Here is a 20653-nt window from a genome sequence, read left to right on the forward strand (position 1 = left end):
TATAACTGGACCTAGAACAGATCCTTGAGGAACACCACATTTCAAAAGAGTCTTGCTTGAGGAAGCGCCTTGAATAACAACAGATTGAAACCTGTCAGTGAGGTAGGATGTGAACCAGCCTCCATCAATGCCAGTAGAGCAAACATCTTCACAAGCTGGTATAGTCCTGAGTACATAACTGGTGCAATTCAGTGTACAGATGTTTACAGACAGGTTTAATGGTGTGTATAGATCTTCATAAAAAACTACTATAATCTGGGGTGCTGATCTTCAGACAGGTTTAATCCTGTGAACAGATCTACACAGACAGGTAAAATTTTGCATACAGATCTGTATAATCCTGTATACAGATCTTCACAAGCTACTATAATCTGGGGTGCTGATCTTAAGACAGGTTTAATCCTGAGTACAGATCTTCACACAAAGATATAATCTTGTTTACAGATCTTTACAGGCAGGTATAATTTTGTGTACAGATCTACACAGGCAGGTATAATCTTGCATACTGATCTTCACAGACTTGATTCATGATGTATACAGATCTTCACAGACTGACATAATCCGGTGGACAGATTTTTATAGACAAGTATAACCTGGTGTACAGATCATCACAGACAGGAAGAATCGCTTGTAGATCTTCACTGACAGGTATAATCCATTGGACAGATCTTCACAGACAAGCATAATTGCATGTACAGACCTTCACAGCCTGGCATACTCCTGTGTACAGAGTGGAATAATCTAATGTACAGATTTTCACAGATTGGTGTAATTCTGTGAACAGATCTTCACAAACAGGTATAGTCCTGTGCACAGGATCTTTACAGCATGTTTTATTTCTGTTTACAGTACTTGTAAATCATAAATTGCAATTCAATCCTTAATTTCCTATATTCAAGACCAACACAGGAAGCCATAATCCAGTGTAATTATGTGTCAACAGGAAGGCATAATCCTTTATCTTGTGTCAGACACAAATGTTGCTGTCTGATTGGCTGAGTGCTCTTCTGTTATTTTCAATATACCCCTTGTACAAGTGAGGTGCATTGCATCACACCATGCTGCCAAAAGCAACTCATTCAGAACATTAAATGACACATTACTGATGTTTTGCAAATGGAATCAATGGATGGGAGATAACTGTTTTTTCTTGTGTTGTCCGCAAAATCTTGCAATGGCTACGAAAACATTTGACTCTCTTTCCAATAAATAAATTTTGACAAAACGTTCCAATGTAGTCCCTGTGAATATTAAGAAGGTTAATTACATCTTAGCAACTTTACTAAGACAAAACCTAAGAAGAAAAAACAGCAAGATGCAAGATTCAAATCATTTGATTAACACAGGCTGGCTGAAGTGTACGATTCGATACCCATGCTTCAAACAGTTCAAAATTAACATTGAGGTGTTCGGTAAGATAAATATGTTGTTCTCTGATCCATTGGGGACCAAAATACTGTACATGATCTGACGTTCATTTGAAGAAAATAAAGAACCCAAACCGAACAAAATAAACCATATAAAGATTCAATCCTTCTATGATGAGGTAATCTATAGATGAATCACAGCCTGAGTGCTGCATGCAGATAGGACAATGGCAGCCCATAACAAGAGTAATCTGCATATACGGTTCTGACTTTCCTTATTGATGTAGTTATTTTCTAGAATTGACTGAGCAACAATTACCCTGCCACTGCTCTGTCCTTCAATCTGATGGAGAAATGGCAGTTATTCTGGAGCTTGTAGCATGTGTCCACTGGTATATCAATAGACAAACTTTAACCTGATTCTGGAATGTTTACTTTTAATTAACTCAGCAATGGTCAAGTGTTGGTCATATCAAAATAGAATCACTCATATTTGCAGTTTACTGAAAAAAATCCTAAGAAAAGTCTATTTTTTATTTTTGGGGGGCATAGCTATAGTCAGTCAGTCTATTTTGTCTATAAGTTATAACACCAGTAATCAATATGCAAGTGGGGCATGGAAATCAATCATTTCTTGTAAACTTTCATAATATCCCATTCTGGTATTACTCCACACAGAACCAAGCTGTATTTGTCCTGCACCCACCACAAATAAATGAAAACTAGCTTCTCTGTTTGTAACCTTTCATTCTCACTCTCATCGTCACATGCATGCACACACTGTCACCCACATGCATGCAAGCACACACATATGCACGCACACACACCCTCATCACTCACTCACCCACAAAATCATCATAGCTCATAAATCAAAGGCAACACACACTCACACACATGCACGCGCACGCGCACGCACGCACGCACGCACGCACACACACACGCACTCACTCACACGCACACACACGTGCACGCACACACACATGTGCACGCACAAGCACACACACACACGTACACGTGCACGTGCAAGTACAGACATGCACACATGCACATGCAAGCACACACATGCACACACATAAGCAACACATGCACCCAATTCATCAACATTCATCAAAATATAAATACAGAAGGTACCACAGTGACTGGATGTAAGAGTCTGTCAACTCAAGATTTATCATCGCAGAATGGTACCATCAGAGAACAAATCTATTTTGGGTATATTGTGAGATCTACGAGTTCTATTCCAAGCTTCAATGAACAGACATATTATAAGTTGTTCACTAGTCCCTGGAGGACCATGGGTCGAGGTACCCTCGATGTTTGTTTGTTGTACTCAGAGGGCTGAGGGAACATAAACAAACATCGGGGGTACCTAAACTTGAACACTTCAATGTTAATTTTGAACTGTTTGAAGTATAGGTATCAGATCATACACTTCAGCCAGCCTGTGTGAATCAAACGATTTGAATCTTACATCTTGCTGTTTCTTCCTGAAGGTACTGTCTTAGTAAAGTGGCCAAGATGTAATTCCCTTTCTTAATATTCACAGGGACTACATTGGAACATTTTGTCAGAATTTATTTACAGTCAGGCCGCATTAGTCCGGACCCCGACAATCCGATTCCCGCAATATCCGAACAATAGCTAGCTGTAACCAATCTTGTTTACTATGTAAACTCATTACCTGTTGATTCAGTAATCCGGTGCTTCACTCTCCGTATCCGAACGCTAATCAGCGGTAACAGATTAGCTAATTACACATAGTTTTGCTTCATTAATCCGGCGGTACATCAAAAAGGTTGGGATAATCCCTTCACACCATGAGCCCCATTCAGTGGTAATTGTTAAGTGACACTTGCGAGTAGAAGATGTCGTTAGTTTGTGATTTTGATCAATTAGTAGGTCTCACTTTTGGTTAGTTGGAGTAATACCTGTCATGCTTACTTCCTGTATAAACACATGAGATCACCTCATGTCATAATGGTAAGTCCCGCCCCTAGGCGTAAAAGATGTGAAATTACTGCAGCACAAAAAAAAAAAAAAATAAAAGAGAAAACCCTTAAGCCAATTTTGATCTTATGTGTAAACATTTTGGTGAAGAATTCGGACAGTCTATCGGCAAGAGCACAATTTCGGACATCGGATATTTTTTGTGATTGGCTATGATCATTTGACAGACAGATGCAATCACGTGGTTGACACGTGATCTTACTTCGTAACAATGCTGCCAGTCACAAGTATGCCAGTGTCAAACTGACCAATGTGAAAGTTGATTTCTTGCCCCCAAACACCACATCGTACATTCAGCCAACTTGTATACGTTCGTATGTTTTTGTATTACCATGTCAAAGGGAAGTAACCCTACTGTAGTTGTGTTCATGAAAGTTCGTTTCAGTGGTCCGTACGTTTCACTATCCGAACATTTTTGATGAAAAACAGAAGTGTTCGGATTAACGCGGCCTGACTGTATTGGAAAGAGACTCAAATGTTTTCGTAGCCTTTGCAAGATTTTGCAGACAACACAAGAAAAACAGATTTACAGTTATCTCCCATCCATTGATTCCATTTGCAAAACATCGGAAATTTCCGTGCATCATGTGTCATTTAATACTATTTGAGATAAAAAAAAGTAACTACCACGAAGTACTGAATCAGTTGGTATTCGCATCAGGGTGTATTGCAATGCACCTAACTTGTACACGTGGTACACTGAAAATAATTGAAGAGCGCTCAGCCAGTCAGACAGCGACATTTGTGTCTGAGGTAAGATAATATGTGTTCATAAGCAGAGATGGATCACACAGTAACCATAGAAACCATTACAGGTAACACACCTGGATTTGATCTACATCCATTTGGAAGTGTATGGCACTTACTGTGCAACGAGCTTTAACCCTTTTGCTATTACCTTCACTATGTTCTTACATTCACACAATATCAAAACATTGGTTGACCATTCAACAAAAAGAACTTAACAGGACTTGATATGAGAATTTTTAATTACCTGAAGTGTTCGACAAGAGTTTCTCCCTCTCCAACAGTGTTGTAAGCAGCCTCAATAGTTGTCTCTCTTTGCTGGTTGAACTGGGCCAGAAGCTGCTCTGCCCCTTCCACAGAGTCAGCAATCTCTGAGCTCTGGAGCTCCTGCTGCAGCTCCTCCAGCCAGGATGTCAACTGCAGCGAAAACTTGTATAGTGTGTTTACAACACGTATCAGGAAGTGGAAAACAAAATATCTTAAAAACAAACACAACATTAAACAAAAGGGGATTTACAAATTGGTGTGGACATTTTTTAGCGTAAAGCACACAGAAAGGAATACACTTGCACTCTGCAGGAAAAAGATCAATGTATGTATGATTCATTTCAAATGACGATAAAAATAGGAATAAAAAATATTTGAGGAACATATCTTCTCATGATTAATTCTTCTGAAGAATGATGATAAAATTGAAGAAATAAATTAAGAGTTTTCCTGTTTACAAACATGCAACATCAACAAAAGAATATTTATTACATTGAAATTGGAAGTAAACAGTATAGGCATGCTACGCCTTTTCTGCTTAAAAGGTTCCTGAACTCTTTCGGGGTGAATTTGGCTCTTATAGCATTAGCTTTCAACAATACTGACAATTCTAGCCTGGAATAACTTGGAAGCATATGACATTTATTGTGTTGTGAGATATTTTGATGTAGATTCTAATACTATAATTAAGATAAGGTATTTCACCTTAAGATGGGTCTACACTGGATCTATAATGACAACTGAGTATGATGTTGTCTGGGATTGGTATCTTAAACTTCAGATTGGTCTACACTGCAACTGTAACAGCATTAGCGAATATTGGTCTACACAGAAATAGAAATAAAGCCAAAAATGTACACAACAATCTTTACCACTGACACTTAGTTAACGATCACCCTGACAGCTTAGAGAATGAATGATTTTTCTTTTTCCATAACCTATACTCTACTGTCAGGATCATGTAGCAGCAGTGATGGGTATCATTTCCAATTTAGGAACAGAAGGTCAATGCTTCAAATCCTTTGACAAGACTACACTACCTGGATGCCAAAAGATTTACACTTCACAACCTCAATCTGTTCACACTGAACCAACAATACACAAAGGATGACTACAGAGAAGCTATGAGCATCGTGTCTCACCTCATGTACGTGTGTGTAGAAGGACACTGTCATGTCCAGGATGGCCCGGCGCCGCTCCAGGGCTGACACAAAGTTATGCATGCGTTCCTCCAACTCCTGTGCCTCGCTATAGATCTCCTTTGGATCGCACTCCCCTGTCTGGGCTAGCTCATCGGCCGCAGCCAACAACTTCTCTGCATTGGTCACAGTATTCTATAAGTGAAGCGTTTCAAATGTGTCAGTGTCACTTAATTAAAACAGGTGCTGAAAGTGTGTCTCAGAATCGTACACATTACATATCATCTTGAAATTACACCTGACTTTAGTTTTTGAAACATAAAAATGATACAAACATAAATGTACTGCTCAAGGGATATCAGATCTGTCAGTCCGACAGATGGTCCTACTTCACATTCACTAGAATGGAACTGATCAGCGGACACAACACACTACACAGGCTCCAGACACTGTTCCACAAATGTCTCATGGAACTGATCAGCGGACCATTATCTCCACTCAACATAGAAGAAACACACTACACAGGCCCCAGACACTGTTCCACAAATGTCTCATGGAACTGATCAGCGGACCATTATCTCCACTCAACATACAAAACAACACACTACACAGGCTCCAGACACTGTTCTTCAAATGTCTCATGGAACTGATGAGCGGACCATTATCTCCACTCAACATAGAAAACAACACACTACACAGGCTCCAGACACTGTTCCACAAATGTCTCATGGAACTGATGAGTGAACCATTATCTAGACTCAACATAGAAAACAACACACTACACAGGCCCCAGACACTGTTCCACAAATGTCTCATGGAACTGATCAGCGGACCATTATCTCCACTCAACATACAAAACAACACACTACACAGGCTCCAGACACTGTTCTTCAAATGTCTCATGGAACTGATGAGCGGACCATTATCTCCACTCAACATAGAAAACAACACACTACACAGGCCCCAGACACTGTTCCACAAATGTCTCATGGAACTGATCAGCGGACCATTATCTCCACTCAACATAGAAAACAACACACTACACAGGCTCCAGACACTGTTCCATAAATGTCTCATGGAACTGATCAGCGGACCATTATCTCCACTCAACATAGAAAACAACACACTACACAGGCCCCAGACACTGTTCCACAAATGTCTCATGGAACTGATCAGCGGACCATTATCTCCACTCAACACAGAAAACAACACACTACACAGGCCCCAGATACTGTTCTACAAATGTCTCATGGAACTGATCAGCGGACCATTATCTCCACTCAACATAGAAAACAACACACTACACAGGCTCCAGACACTGTTCCATAAATGTCTCATGGAACTGATCAGCGGACCATTATCTCCACTCAACATAGAAATCAACACACTACACAGGCCCCAGACACTGTTCCACAAATGTCTCATGGAACTGATCAGCGGACCATTATCTCCACTCAACATAGAAAACAACACACTACACAGGCCCCAGACACTGTTCTACAAATGTCTCATGGAACTGATCAGCGGACCATTATCTCCACTCAACATAGAAAACCACACACTACACAGACTCCAGACACTGTTCCACAAATGTCTCATGGAACTTATCAGCGGACCATTATCTCCACTCAACATAGAAAACAACACACTACACAGACCCCAGATACTGTTCCACAAATGTCTCATGGAACTGATCAGCGGACCATTATCTCCACTCAACATAGAAAACAACACACTACACAGGCCCCAGACACTGTTCTACAAATGTCTCATGGAACTGATCAGCGGACCATTATCTCCACTCAACATAGAAAACAACACACTACACAGGCTCCAGACACTGTTCCATAAATGTCTCATGGAACTGATCAGCGGACCATTATCTCCACTCAACATAGAAAACAACACACTACACAGGCCCCAGACACTGTTCCACAAATGTCTCATGGAACTGATCAGCGGACCATTATCTCCACTCAACACAGAAAACAACACACTACACAGGTCCCAGATACTGTTCTACAAATGTCTCATGGAACTGATCAGCGGACCATTATCTCCACTCAACATAGAAAACAACACACTACACAGGCTCCAGACACTGTTCCATAAATGTCTCATGGAACTGATCAGCGGACCATTATCTCCACTCAACATAGAAATCAACACACTACACAGGCCCCAGACACTGTTCCACAAATGTCTCATGGAACTGATCAGCGGACCATTATCTCCACTCAACATAGAAAACAACACACTACACAGGCTCCAGACACTGTTCTACAAATGTCTCATGGAACTGATCAGCGGACCATTATCTCCACTCAACACAGAAAAGAACACACTACACAGGCCCCAGACACTGTTCTACAAATGTCTCATGGAACTGATCAGCGGACCATTATTTCCACTCAACATAGAAAACAACACACTACACAGGCTCCAGACACTGTTCCACAAATGTCTCATGGAACTGATGAGTGAACCATTATCTAGACTCAACATAGAAAACCATACACTACACAGACTCCAGACACTGTTCCACAAATGTCTCATGGAACTGATGAGTGAACCATTATCTCCACTCAACATAGAAAACCACACACTACACAGGCTCCAGACACTGTTCCACAAATGTCTCATGGAACTTATCAGCGGACCATTATCTCCACTCAATATAGAAAACAACACACTACACAGGCTCCAGACACTGTTCTACAAATGTCTCATGGAACTGCTGAGTGAACCATTATCTCCACTCAACGTAGAAAACAACACACTACACAGTTCCTTCACACAGTTCTACAAATGCCTCATAAAAATTGATCGGTTATCCATAATCTCCACTCAACATCAAAGCACCACCCTACACAGGCACCAGATACTGTTCTACAAATGCCTCAACAATGTCAACCAGCTTCTTTAAATGCATAGCTCTCTCTTACTACCAATTCTGTAAAGATATCTGCACAATAAAGCTTGTTAGTATAAAAGTGGCACTTGCAGCAGTGAAACTGTCAAGAGAGCTGCTTTCCCAGCTCAGCTTCTTGTTTCCCTCTCAGTCTTATCAGGCTACCAACACTTGTCTCCTGTAATTATGTCCAATATCAGGATCCCTCAGGTCAAGCACTAGACTCACATTACTAAGTTCACAACAATATTTAATTCAATGTCTCACTTTTTTTAAAAAAAGAGATCAAATATCAGGAAAGCAAAATACTTTTTTGTGGAGTTTGTTGAAGAAGTTTGGTGAGTCGAGGCTGGTGATGTAGACTGATGCAGAGAGACATCTTAAGCACATTACAATGTGGAAGTGGTGATTACACTACAGAAGGGAGCTGACACAACGCATCACTTTACAATGTGGATGCGGCGATTACTACAGAAGGGAGATGACACACTGCATGACTTTACAATGAGGATGTGGCGATTACTACAGAAGGGAGATGACACACTGCATGACTTTACAATGTGGATGTGGCGATTACTACAGAAGGGAGCTGACACACTGCATGACTTTACTATGTGGACGTGGCGATTACTACAGAAGGGAGCTGACACACTGCATGACTTTACTATGTGGACGTGGCGATTACTACAGAAGGGAGCTGACACACTGCATGACTTTACTATGTGGACGTGGCGATTACTACAGAAGGAAGCTGACACACTGTATGTAGGTTGTCACCAAATTTAAAGACATTTGGTACAGCAGTGCATGAGATATCACATCTACTAGAGTTAGAAGACTGGTCAAAGTCATGGTGACCTTGAAAATAAGGTCAAGGTCACCCAAATCAACTGGTGTCTGTCTAACCCCCAATGTAGATTGTCACCAAATTTGAACACATTGCGTACAACTGTTCAAGAGAAAATAAGATACATAGTCGCCAATTCTGTGTTGCGGTGGAGGACAATTAAGTGCTCAGGGACTATGAAGTAATGTTTCAGTTAAAAGTGCAGTGCAACAGATGTATCTTAAGTGCAATCAACCATGGATGCAGTTAAAAGCGATAGGCAGTTGATTGAACAGAAATGGCGCACCACCATTGGAAGAATTACTCTTCCCATCCCTTAAACAGTAAATTATCTACCAAAGTTAAGAAATTTAAATTTGCATTTATATAATGAAAGGGGAAAAAATGGCTTATGAGTCCACTCTGCTCGTCCTAACAGGTAACTATAATGAGGTCAGGAGGTCAGACTTGATGACTTGGTTGACCAAACATGTCACCATACCCAAATAGTGTAGATCAATACTGGCACAGTGCTGGCTCAAGAGAGGGTTTTGGAGTGTTTTAATTCATCAAATTCAGTGAAGGACCCCTCTATTTTACATCTGCCCATCTATTTAACATTGAAGGGGATCTAGAAACATTATTTTCATCAATTTGGACCCACTCAAACTTTCACCCACATCTAACACTGCTGACGTTGATAACTGGCTGTTGTGATCCCAAATCGATCAATTACAGGCCTTTCATAAGGCTGGAATATACAGTCCGTTTGAGTAAAAAATGGACTGATGAATTGCAAAGGACAAGGTATGATAGGGGTGGTTTTGGCCCACTAACAGAATTGGCTGAAAACATGTTATTTGTTTAGGGACAAGTTAGCTTTGCATAAAAATGCTATATTTTATATGTTCTGAGGTGTAATTTTTCTGCAGAGGGGCCCAAAATGGGTTTTATCAATTCCCATGAAAAATAACAAGAAGTCTGAAATATCAGTGTGCCATAATGGCTTATTTACAACTGTTATTTTATTTACATACATATTACAGCAGTTTTACGACAGGTAGTCATGCTGAAAAACATGTCAATGTCAGTCATAATGTTTTAACTTCAAGGGGGCCAATTAGGGTTGCAAAACATTGTTAATTCAATTACTTGCCAACTGTGTCCCCAAAACTCAGTCATTATTCACAGCAATCTTTGCAAATGTAATCCATGGGTCCATTGTACAACATGTAAGCATGATAACCAATCATGTTGCAATAAGAATCACAGGGGCCTGTTTTGGGTGAAGCTTCATTTTGGGCACAGCTTCATTCTAACTAGTACGTGGTACAGGTCAGCATTTACAACCAGTTTTAGCAAATATACAGTTAACATCTCAATCATCATATGTTAATACAATAGCCAACCATGTTGCACTAAAAATCACAGGTTTTGACCTCAAAGGGGCCCATTTCGGGAAAAATTTCATTGTCAGTGCAGTTTCATATTAACACCATGCACATGTTAAAGTCAGTATTCAAAAGACTTCACAGAGTAATTATTCACAACTTCTCCACTTTAAAGATATAAAAAATCCATTATTACTCTTCATTCACACAGTCATCAATCTCATTATCTGATTCACTCTCAAGAACTGCAGTATTCAAAAGGATATAAACCTAAAGTAGATCAAAATGTATAAAATATGAATTTAAAATATTGGGTACAAACGCAACTAGACCAACTTGAAAAGGTGAATGGTCAGTGTCTTAAGAAAAGATTTACATGATGTTAATTAAAGCTTGTTTCACCAGTGTTGTAACATAGATTACCAAACTTAAGAAAACAATTACAATATATTTGGATTTGATGTGAAACAGTTTAGTTAAACATTGTAGGCTTGATAAACAAACTTTGAAAAAAAGAAAGAAAAGTTACATGGATTTGAACCTGCATGTCTGATAACAAAAGAAACCAACAGTCCACTATTGCAACCATTAGGCTACATATTCCTTTACCTCCCAGTGTGAATTTAAGCTCATATATTACACTTTACAACTATGTATGACTTGACGTCTGCTTGTGTTCATCACCTGCTAGACCTTGATACAATGTTCTTATTCTAGCTAAAACATCCTTTTCATACAGTTAAGTGCAGTCATTTGGGTTAATTGAAATCTAATATGTCATTGGAAACATCAAGGTACATAAGTTCTTGGAAAATGCATATGTTTATACATGGCAATCCTGTTGAATGACAGTGTTATTTTGACAGTGACAGGTGACTCAAAGGTGTTTGATACACAGATGATAGAAAAACTATGATCAAATTCTTACACAATAACAAAGATTTTCACTTTTACAGTACTGCTTGATCATATTTTGAAAATCTTCAGACATCTTCTTACTTTTCTAGCAGAGACCAACAACCAAACACCAATGTCTACCTCTCATAAATCTGCTTTGTGATTCCCTTATGATATTGAAAATTTTAATAACGATGTTTGATATGTGTATTTTAGAGCACAAAACCATTCAAAATATAATGTATCATGGCACAGATGTGTAAATGTGATGGATTGTTTTTAAAGATGTTAGTTTATGTCAATGTTTACTTTCTGAGATGTTGTATGGGGCAATTTCATAAACCGAAAAAATGTACTTTTTAAAAGATTTTGATGTGAGCAAAAGCGTGACCCACCACAATTTTTTAGGTGTACATTCTAATTTACTCGCTTCATATGTGGTGAAAAAATTGGGAAGGGTCACGCTTTTGCTCACACTTTTCTATCACTCTGAAAATCAGAAAATGTAGGTTTCTAGAAGATATTGTAAAATATGTTAACTTTGAGGTCTTCAAAGAGGAAAACTAACAACACTAGAAACATAAAAATGCAAATGGAGGTAACTTCGACAATTAATTTAGCTCCTTTTATGCTAAAATTATCGTGTTGTAAAATTTTGATAATCATGACATGCTGTGGGCCAGTAAGGGCCTCTATCATACCTTGTCCTTTTATCACTGTACAAAACTGCCACATATATATGGTACACATTTCTCATTTACTAATACCCAACAGCTTCGTGATATTTGAAAATTTTCTGGACTCCATAAAAGAAGTTGTTTAAGAAAAATGCAAAATGCAAAAGTTGTTATCTGCCACACGGGATGAAACTGCAGAAACGGAACAGCCACTATCTCATCGTGCACAGGATACAAAGACCTGATGCAAAATGAAGTTGAATGCTGACGTAAAACAGTTGATGATTAAAGTGTACGATTTTTTCCATGTTGAAGCCAAAAGGAACAAACCCTTTTATCCCATTAATAAATTCTGTAAGCGGGCATCAGAAGCCTTAGGAGTATCAGCAACGGTACGGACAAATTTTCTGGAACACAAACATTGTGAGGGTGATGTGAAGCAGGTAGGGGTTGTGTCAAAATCACACAAATTAAAACATCTGAAGAACTTTGAAAAGAACCTTGTCTACCAAAAAGCTCTACTCTGAAAACAAATACATGTTGCTGAAAATTTCAAAAAAGCACTTGACTCAAGAACACAACCTCAGAGTACTAAAATACACACTCTGGCGACTCTTACACTTTTTTGGGTATCGTTATAAGAAAATTTCAGGGGAGAATAGGTCAGTACTCTGTGAACGCCCTGATATCGTTCGCTTGAGAAATAATTTTCTCAGGTTAATAAAGATGTGCAAGGAAGGCTTCGAGCCAGTGTACTTGGCTGAGACCTGGGTCAATGCCTCGTACACAGCCACCAGCCAGTGCGTACCCGAAGGAGGTGATAAGGGGTCACATAGAAAGCTGCCTGTAGGGAAAGGAGAGAGACTAATCATTCTCCATGCTGGTTGCTCCAGCAAAAGCTTGCTCCCAAGCTGCGACTTGGTATTCAGGGCAAAGTCCACAGATGAAAGAAACTACCCTTCTGAGATGAATGGTGTGGTTTTCCTCGACTGGGTAAAGAACAAGTTGGTACTAGCTCTACCAATGAAAAATGTCCCATACCACAGCATGCAGGACCTCGACAGTAAAGCCCTGACATCGAACCATCGTAAAGGTGATATGATATCATAGCTCAACAAATTTTAGATCTTATGGCCTTCAAAGGTCATGTTGCCAGATCAAACACAACTTTTAGATTATAAGGCAAAGAGGTTTTGGTTAAGGAATCCCTGAACAAAATCACGACTGAAACTTGGCAAAACTGTGTCAACAAGGTAGATAACATCATTGAACAGGGTTACTGGTTTTAGGATGTCACCACTTGTCATCCCTTTAACTCATTAAGGCCAAGAGACGCGTATGAGCAGCAAATTATTTAGCTTCTCATTGCGAGACCTGCGTATGGGAGGGAAAATTAAGCACCCTTTATTCAAGCGACAGCCGCATGTTTGTCAGCAGAAAGCACCTCTCATTCATGCAGAGACTCACATGTGCGTTTTACTTCTTAAATCTGTACTGTACCTATCATTTCAATCAATATAGCATCACTGATCAAAGATTAGCTTTACTTACAAGGGAGGTTACCTTTTGTGTTGAACAGAAGAACTAAAGTGTTTTGATAACAATTGCTAATTAATGTCAAAGGCTTATACAGGTAAATGAACACAAGTCTGCGAGAAAATGGATTATGAGATGTTGTTACAGAGGTAAGTGTTTGTTACTCTTCATTGGGAGTGAATATTAAAATACGTTTTTTGCACATTGATTGAATTAACGGTGACAAGGTTACTAAAGCTTCTTGTAAATGCAAATACTACCTAACAAATATAAAACAAGATGCGAAATGTCAAGGACATACAAAGCACTCCGAGAGAGTAGAATACTTTGAATTTATGTTGCAAAATTTTATATTTTAGCCGAAATCCAGCTAACCGACTGGTCAACAATATAGCAAATAATCAATCTATGTTCAAGCTGTTTAATGACCAAACATGCTCTTCAGAAATTTAGTCTACGCCCCATCACCTGTCATTTCCTCTGTGACAGGTATCTCATGATACGATTGGTCATAGATAACAAATCAGCCACTATACTGAACAGATTTGTGAACTTTGATGACGCCTCATCCCATGACTCTTTGTCTTATATATGTGCAAGGAATAAGTATAATACCATATGTATATGTAGGTATGATAACATATGTTTTCTGCAGTAAATCTAGATGGATCAAAGTGACAAACAGTGAATCTGCTCTATGTAAATCACAAACTAGAGAATAAGTACTTTCCTTAAAATATTCAGTATACACTAGCAATGTACCAGCAAAAACGCTTCTTTCATTGAAGATTATTAAGCATGTACATAAATTCTTCTTTACTGCTACTGACCCAGATGTTTAGTACAATTTAACCTCACACAATGATGACACAGGGACAATTTGTTTAAAGTATGTTTCAGCTTTCATGTCTTACATACACAGAATACATACATATGTTAAGAAAATATGTATGTACAAGCCACAAAAAGTCTACAAGAGAATGTGCAATAAAATTTAGTAAAACATTGTGTATATGATATGTATTTACACCTGCTTTCTTTCAACATATATCTTTACAACACAATCAAACAATCAGGACTTGCTTGTATGATGAGACAGTTTCTTGTAACATCCCAAACCCTGTCATGGTTATCAGGTGTGAATAACATTAATCAGTCTCCTCACAGTGAGCCAGGCAATCAGTACAGTATTCCAGGTGTTGAGCAGTGAAGCAGCTCTCGGGCTTAATGAGTTAAGTCATAACTATGACACTACGACAGACGAGTTACCGACAGGTCTCCCGGAACAGATTTTGAGATGTCCCCTGCATTGACTGGCTGTTCCGTTTCTGCGGTTTCACCCCGCCATGAGAGATAACAACTTTTACGTTTTCAATGATGATTGTTTCTCAAACAACTTTTCTGGTGGAGTCTGGAAAGTTTTCAAATATCAGAAAGCTGTTGGGCTTTAGTAAATGATAAACAAGTGTACTATTTATATTAATGAGGTAATTCTGTACAATGATAAAATTTGCAATTCATAGGTCCATTTCTGACTTAAATGGACTGTAGATCAGTGATGCAAAACTGAACTTGCTTACTTCATGCATAGTTGATGCTTGCCTTCCCACATATAAACTACAGAGTATCCCAGCTGCTTATGAACATAGACTCAGTTTTGTTCCTTGATGAATGTAGACTCTGAAACCATTCAGTGGTATTGATATGACCCACTATATCACCTCTTGGCCATAGCATCCACTAGAATTTGAAAATACCCTGTCCTGGAAACAAAGTACACCAATGCCACCTTGTTGAGCTGTGTCTCATTTTACCCTGAAGTAAACCTATACAACTGCATGGAGGAACAAGACCTGAACACCCTCAACAAACCAGATAGAACAGGATAACATACCAATGGATGTCAAAGCAACCATGTCCAATTCCTTCAAATCACTACATGTACATGGAAGTGCTAACTTCTATGTGAGTGGTCCAAAATCCTTTTCCCAGTGAAGTTGAACTGGTTGGGATAAAAAACGATCATGAGTGACTGGATGAATTCCAAACTCAAAGACAGCTTGGGCATCCCCTAATGCAGTAATAAAACCAATCCCATGGTTTTGACTATTCCCTGCTCCAAATGAGGCACACTATAGCTGGCAGATCTCGAATATGAATGGCATGGGCTGGTCTCTGCAGTACCCTGGGTAAAGACTGTAGTGATTTAGACTCGGCCAACCCCTCATTGTAATTTATCAAGGGTAGCCTTTACTGCAAAGTTTACAACTTTGGGATGTGGAAATGATAACTTGGGTAATGTATCTAAAAAGAGCATGCAGCATTTCCATTTTTCCTTTCAAGGACCATCCCAGCTTTTAGTCCTCCACAGCTGAGTCCATGGATAGTAAAATGATCAAACCCTCCTTCCTAATGAGCTCAGGGTTAGTCGCCAAATAGGCAGTGTGTCCGTCAGAATCCAGAAGATCTGCGACTAACGGGATGATTTGCGGGTTGTCTGTGTCATTGAACTCCCTATTACCTGTAGCCGTAACTGAGGTAGAGCATATACCAACCATCCGTTACACTCCCCGAAGAGAAAACTACGCCATGTTGTGGGTGTGCCACGGAATAATAAGGCTGATCAGCATCCGTGCCAAACACCTTAACCCGGCTAACGGAATCTTGACTGAGTCACGCTGGGGATGCCAAATCACCTAAGCGTGAGATGATAGCCGGTTCAGCAGGCAAGCACATAAAATGTCCTTAAAAATGAAAAGTATTCTTACTTGTGCCACAGATTCAAAATGTTCATGACTTTTCTGTAATGCTTTTGCACGTTGTAATGATTTTCCAATTGAAGTATTTTTGGCCAGAAAGATGTCCCCATGGTTGTCAAGCCAGTCAATAACCTGAGAAAAGAGAGTGAAGATGTACATACATGTATCATGATGTAAATTGCATGTGAATGACTGACAGTATGATGTTTGATACAGTTATTAAAGAAATCAGCGAAACTTTTAGAAAGGTTCACACACTTCTGAATTTGATTTTTGAATACAACATACTCTAGATACTAGTGGGACAGATCAACAAGGCTGACAGGCTCTCATGACTCTTTGGAGTTTACCTGAGTTGCAGACTGGCCCACAGTATGATATACTGTCCATGTTCAAATACTTTGCCTTATCACTTATTTCAGGCACTGCTAAACTTGTTATTCAACTGTATAATTAGTAATTATCAGCTTCAACTAAAATCTTTTCCATTGTGCCCAAATGACATTCTAAGTTCTTCAATAAACTAATTTTTTTCTGGTATTCCTATTTATCACTGTTTACTGGTCAATCACCATTTATCCAGTACTTCAAAATATCCATTTTACAGTAATAATGTTTGTATGAGGATATAAATAAAGCAAGATTCACAAGACAAATGTAGATTTCTAATCTGATTTACAAAATCCATAAACTGGCGGCTTGTTGTGGCCAACACATCAAACATTGTTTCATGTGACATATTTACTTTGTGTGTACAATGGTATGTCATCGACCATTCACTGAGTGAACAGCTTGTGGGTAAATAACAGGAAATTTAATTCATTAAAAGCTTCACTCCAGAACTGTATACTAACAAGATCACTTAATGGTAAGAGCCCACTCCAAATACAAAAAAAGATTTGCAACTCTCACAACCACTGTTACCCAATGAATCAAAAATACATTACACTGAATTGCAGCAAATTTAATTTCCCAAGAAAGAAAAAGTACTTTCATAAGTTGTTGTGTTAACATTATTTTGCAAGCTGTTTCCAACACCTGTTTGTTAGTTGGTGATGTATGATCTGTGAAAAAAAATCAAATGAATCCTTGTGTAACACTGTGATTTCACATCTCCAAATATGACCTGATACTACGACATTCCTGCTGGAAGTATCGTGTCTAACTGACCTGTTTGACATCCTGCTGGAAAAGACGCAACCCAAGCCGCTGGTGCAGTTTCACCTTCTTAGCATGCCAGATCTGCTCCAGGTGACGCTGATGGGCAAGTACCTGAACACAACATTCATTAACAAATGGTCTTAAAACTTTCAGTGTCAAGACATGAAGGCGAGAGTGGAGAATACACTAGTCCTCCAACAAGATGTAGGAACTATTGGCCAGATACAAAGCTGAAGCTTGTTAGGATGTGCTGCTATCAGGCAAATTGTATTAAAATGTTCCCACACTATCTGATTTCAGTTAGATCTCAAAAGGATGGCGAAAAAAAGTGAATTTCTAAATGTTTCAGCAATGTTAAACATCAAATAAAAACAACCAAACCCTTTTACATTCATAAGAAATCTCTGCCAAAAATCAATACAATGAAAGCTGTACAATGGTGAGACAATAACATGAGTGTAATTTAATTCTTATGATAAATTTGATATTTTATAGCCCAGTTCAATAAGGGTTCTTATCTCCCTTGAAAATGACCTCTTTGTACAAAGCTCATTTGTTGGTTTGGTTACGGTGAATATATCAGTTAACATTTTCAGTTCAGCCAAAGATGTATATTCGAATATTCATCTTCACTCAGCGAAAAGAATGACAGATTGTGTTCATCACATTTCAGTAATGGCAAATACATCGCTGACAAATGTTTGCCCACAGTATTTATCCCGAAAGACGGATTTCCTAAGATCTTTGAAGTGACAAGGTGAGAAAAATGTTTTCTTATGTTATTTTTCAACAAACATTGCGCCATAAATAATGTAAAGAAGCCCAAATACTCTCTTCACTTTCCAAAAGCTGAAACAAATGAATGTAGGCATATTTGCATTGACTTGTTTGTGTATTTCTGGTCTAAGATCTGTATGACAAGCTACTCTTTGTAAATCCTGCTTCATTTTCTGCCTGTGTTCAAGTTCTAAAATTATTGGTTTTATTCAGCATACATTACTGAATATGTAATTCATTCAAAAGTTTTACTGCATCCATCATTTGTATGAAACATAATGTCAACAGGTAACTAAATCTGATCATTATTATCTGCTTTTATTTTTTCAGGTTTCCAAAGACACTGGTGAAGAAATCACGCCTCTTGAAACAGTGAGCTATAACTTACCGAATTGAAACTACTACAAATCTACTGTCTTAATACGGACACTAATACCAATTATTTGACTTATACTGAAGTGACAAAATAGTTAACCTATCTTCGACATGTTGGATTTCAGTTGTTACAATACTCAGCGAACTTAATCAGCTGTTGAAAAATGACTGAGCTCAATCTTAAATACTACGCTGCCACCATATTGGCTACACTGGTTATGTAACGACCTGAGACATACGTTCAGCGGCTTTTCGAGGAGTTTCTTCTCCCCCTCTTTATAGGCTCCCTGGTCAAACTGACACAGTCAATGAAATATTGTCATTTAGAACTGTAGGAATTCAATTATGTAGACATGACATAGTACTATAGGACATATCACATTCTGTTGATATGTGTATTTTCTACACAGGAATCCCTGACAGAAAAACATTTGAGGCACTTTTTAATAAAATGAATGATGCAGGGGAACATACACAAAGAGCTGGTAGTGGGGAGAACAGTGGAAGATGAATTATTTTCTGCAATTAGGTCCACTTATTGAGGACTTAGGTGATATATTTAAAGTTTCTAAATCTACCTGCATTAACATTGCTAAGTACTGGATTTCATACCAACATTTTAATTTGTCTTTTCTTGCCACGTGGCCTTCAAAACATACTGGTGAGTAGACAGTGCCAGGTTGTACAAGTTCAAGATTAAATATTCCGATTGCTGAGTCATCGTTGACAGTACTGAGATCTTTACAGAAACTCCACAATCACAACTTAATAAAACCTTTCTGGTGTTATCACTTTTGTGTCTGATTTGTGGCAGCTTTAGTGACTTAGCACATTTGACAGAACAATGTGGAATTTTGAATGTATGTGCAAGTGGAGATTCAGTTATGGTAGACAAGGGTTTCTCAATCTCAGATCTGACAATTCCAAGAGGTATAAAATTAATAAGTCCACCCCTGGAAAGATCCAGATGTAACAGAAAACCGAGTAGAAGAAACTTGAGAATATTGAATCTTAGAACTGATGAAGAGAGGGCAATGGAAAGGGTTAAAAAAAAGTCGTTACTCTACAGGGTGTACACTGTACTGGTAATGCCTTAAACAACTGCAAAGCAGCTTTTGCTTAGGAAAATGTGTGCTGCATTATCAAATTTGCAACCACAACTTGTTAATGATGAACAAGATAATCTGATGTGTTGTTTATCATGTTTCTTCAGTGTCTGTGTAAGATACACCTGGAAAACAATCAGCTACCTCATCACTGAACTTTGATAAAATTGCTTTTTGCACATTGATAACGATTTAGAATATTTATAACTTAATTCCTGTTTGAGGCGAGCATAGTCATGAGAATGACAGTGACAATACTTTATCATTAAAGAGGGATTGTAAAGATGAAACAGAAATTCCAGAAATCTTGGTTGCCATAGGAACAATTTTGTTATGATGAGATTTGCCTTTGAGATTAAGAGAACCGTACAAACACTGAATTGAAAAGGTTAAAATACTCTCAACAAAACAACGATAAAACAACAACATTACTTTTTGGCAAACATTAAAAGATCTCAATTTATGCAAAAAATGTAATCTTTGTTGGCACTTCTTGAAAATGAAGTCAGTATTTGGGCCCCACTGTAGTTTGTCGTCAATAATAGTACCAAGGTCATTGATCTTTGAAATAAAAGATGTTATTTGTGATTGATGTTGATCTACAGGGCCATAGCTGTTTACTACTGCTCATGATTCAAGTCTCTTGTTCCTGGTGCTAAGTTCCATTTCACTGGAGTTTTTTTAGTGTCTCATAACATGACGATGCAGTT

At 38.5% G+C, this 20653-nt stretch overlaps 1 protein-coding gene across 3 annotated transcripts in view; it reads right to left on the bottom strand.

Moving 5' to 3' along the window:
* LOC137298545 (kalirin-like) overlaps positions 1-20653 on the bottom strand; it is a 282884-nt gene that overhangs the window by 200823 nt on the left and 61408 nt on the right. For 2 of the 3 annotated variants that reach the window (XM_067830847.1, XM_067830845.1), the window contains exons 13-16: positions 17695-17796; positions 16534-16656; positions 5531-5722; positions 4369-4550 (exon numbers count right to left, since the gene is read on the bottom strand). In XM_067830847.1, the coding sequence (XP_067686948.1) occupies positions 4369-4550; positions 5531-5722; positions 16534-16656; positions 17695-17796 (599 nt within the window). The remainder of the gene's footprint in view (positions 1-4368; positions 4551-5530; positions 5723-16533; positions 16657-17694; positions 17797-20653) is intronic. The other variant, XM_067830846.1, reaches the window with a different exon arrangement.

The sequence above is a fragment of the Haliotis asinina genome, chromosome 10, assembly GCF_037392515.1.
Source record: "Haliotis asinina isolate JCU_RB_2024 chromosome 10, JCU_Hal_asi_v2, whole genome shotgun sequence".
Taxonomy (NCBI): domain Eukaryota; kingdom Metazoa; phylum Mollusca; class Gastropoda; order Lepetellida; family Haliotidae; genus Haliotis; species Haliotis asinina.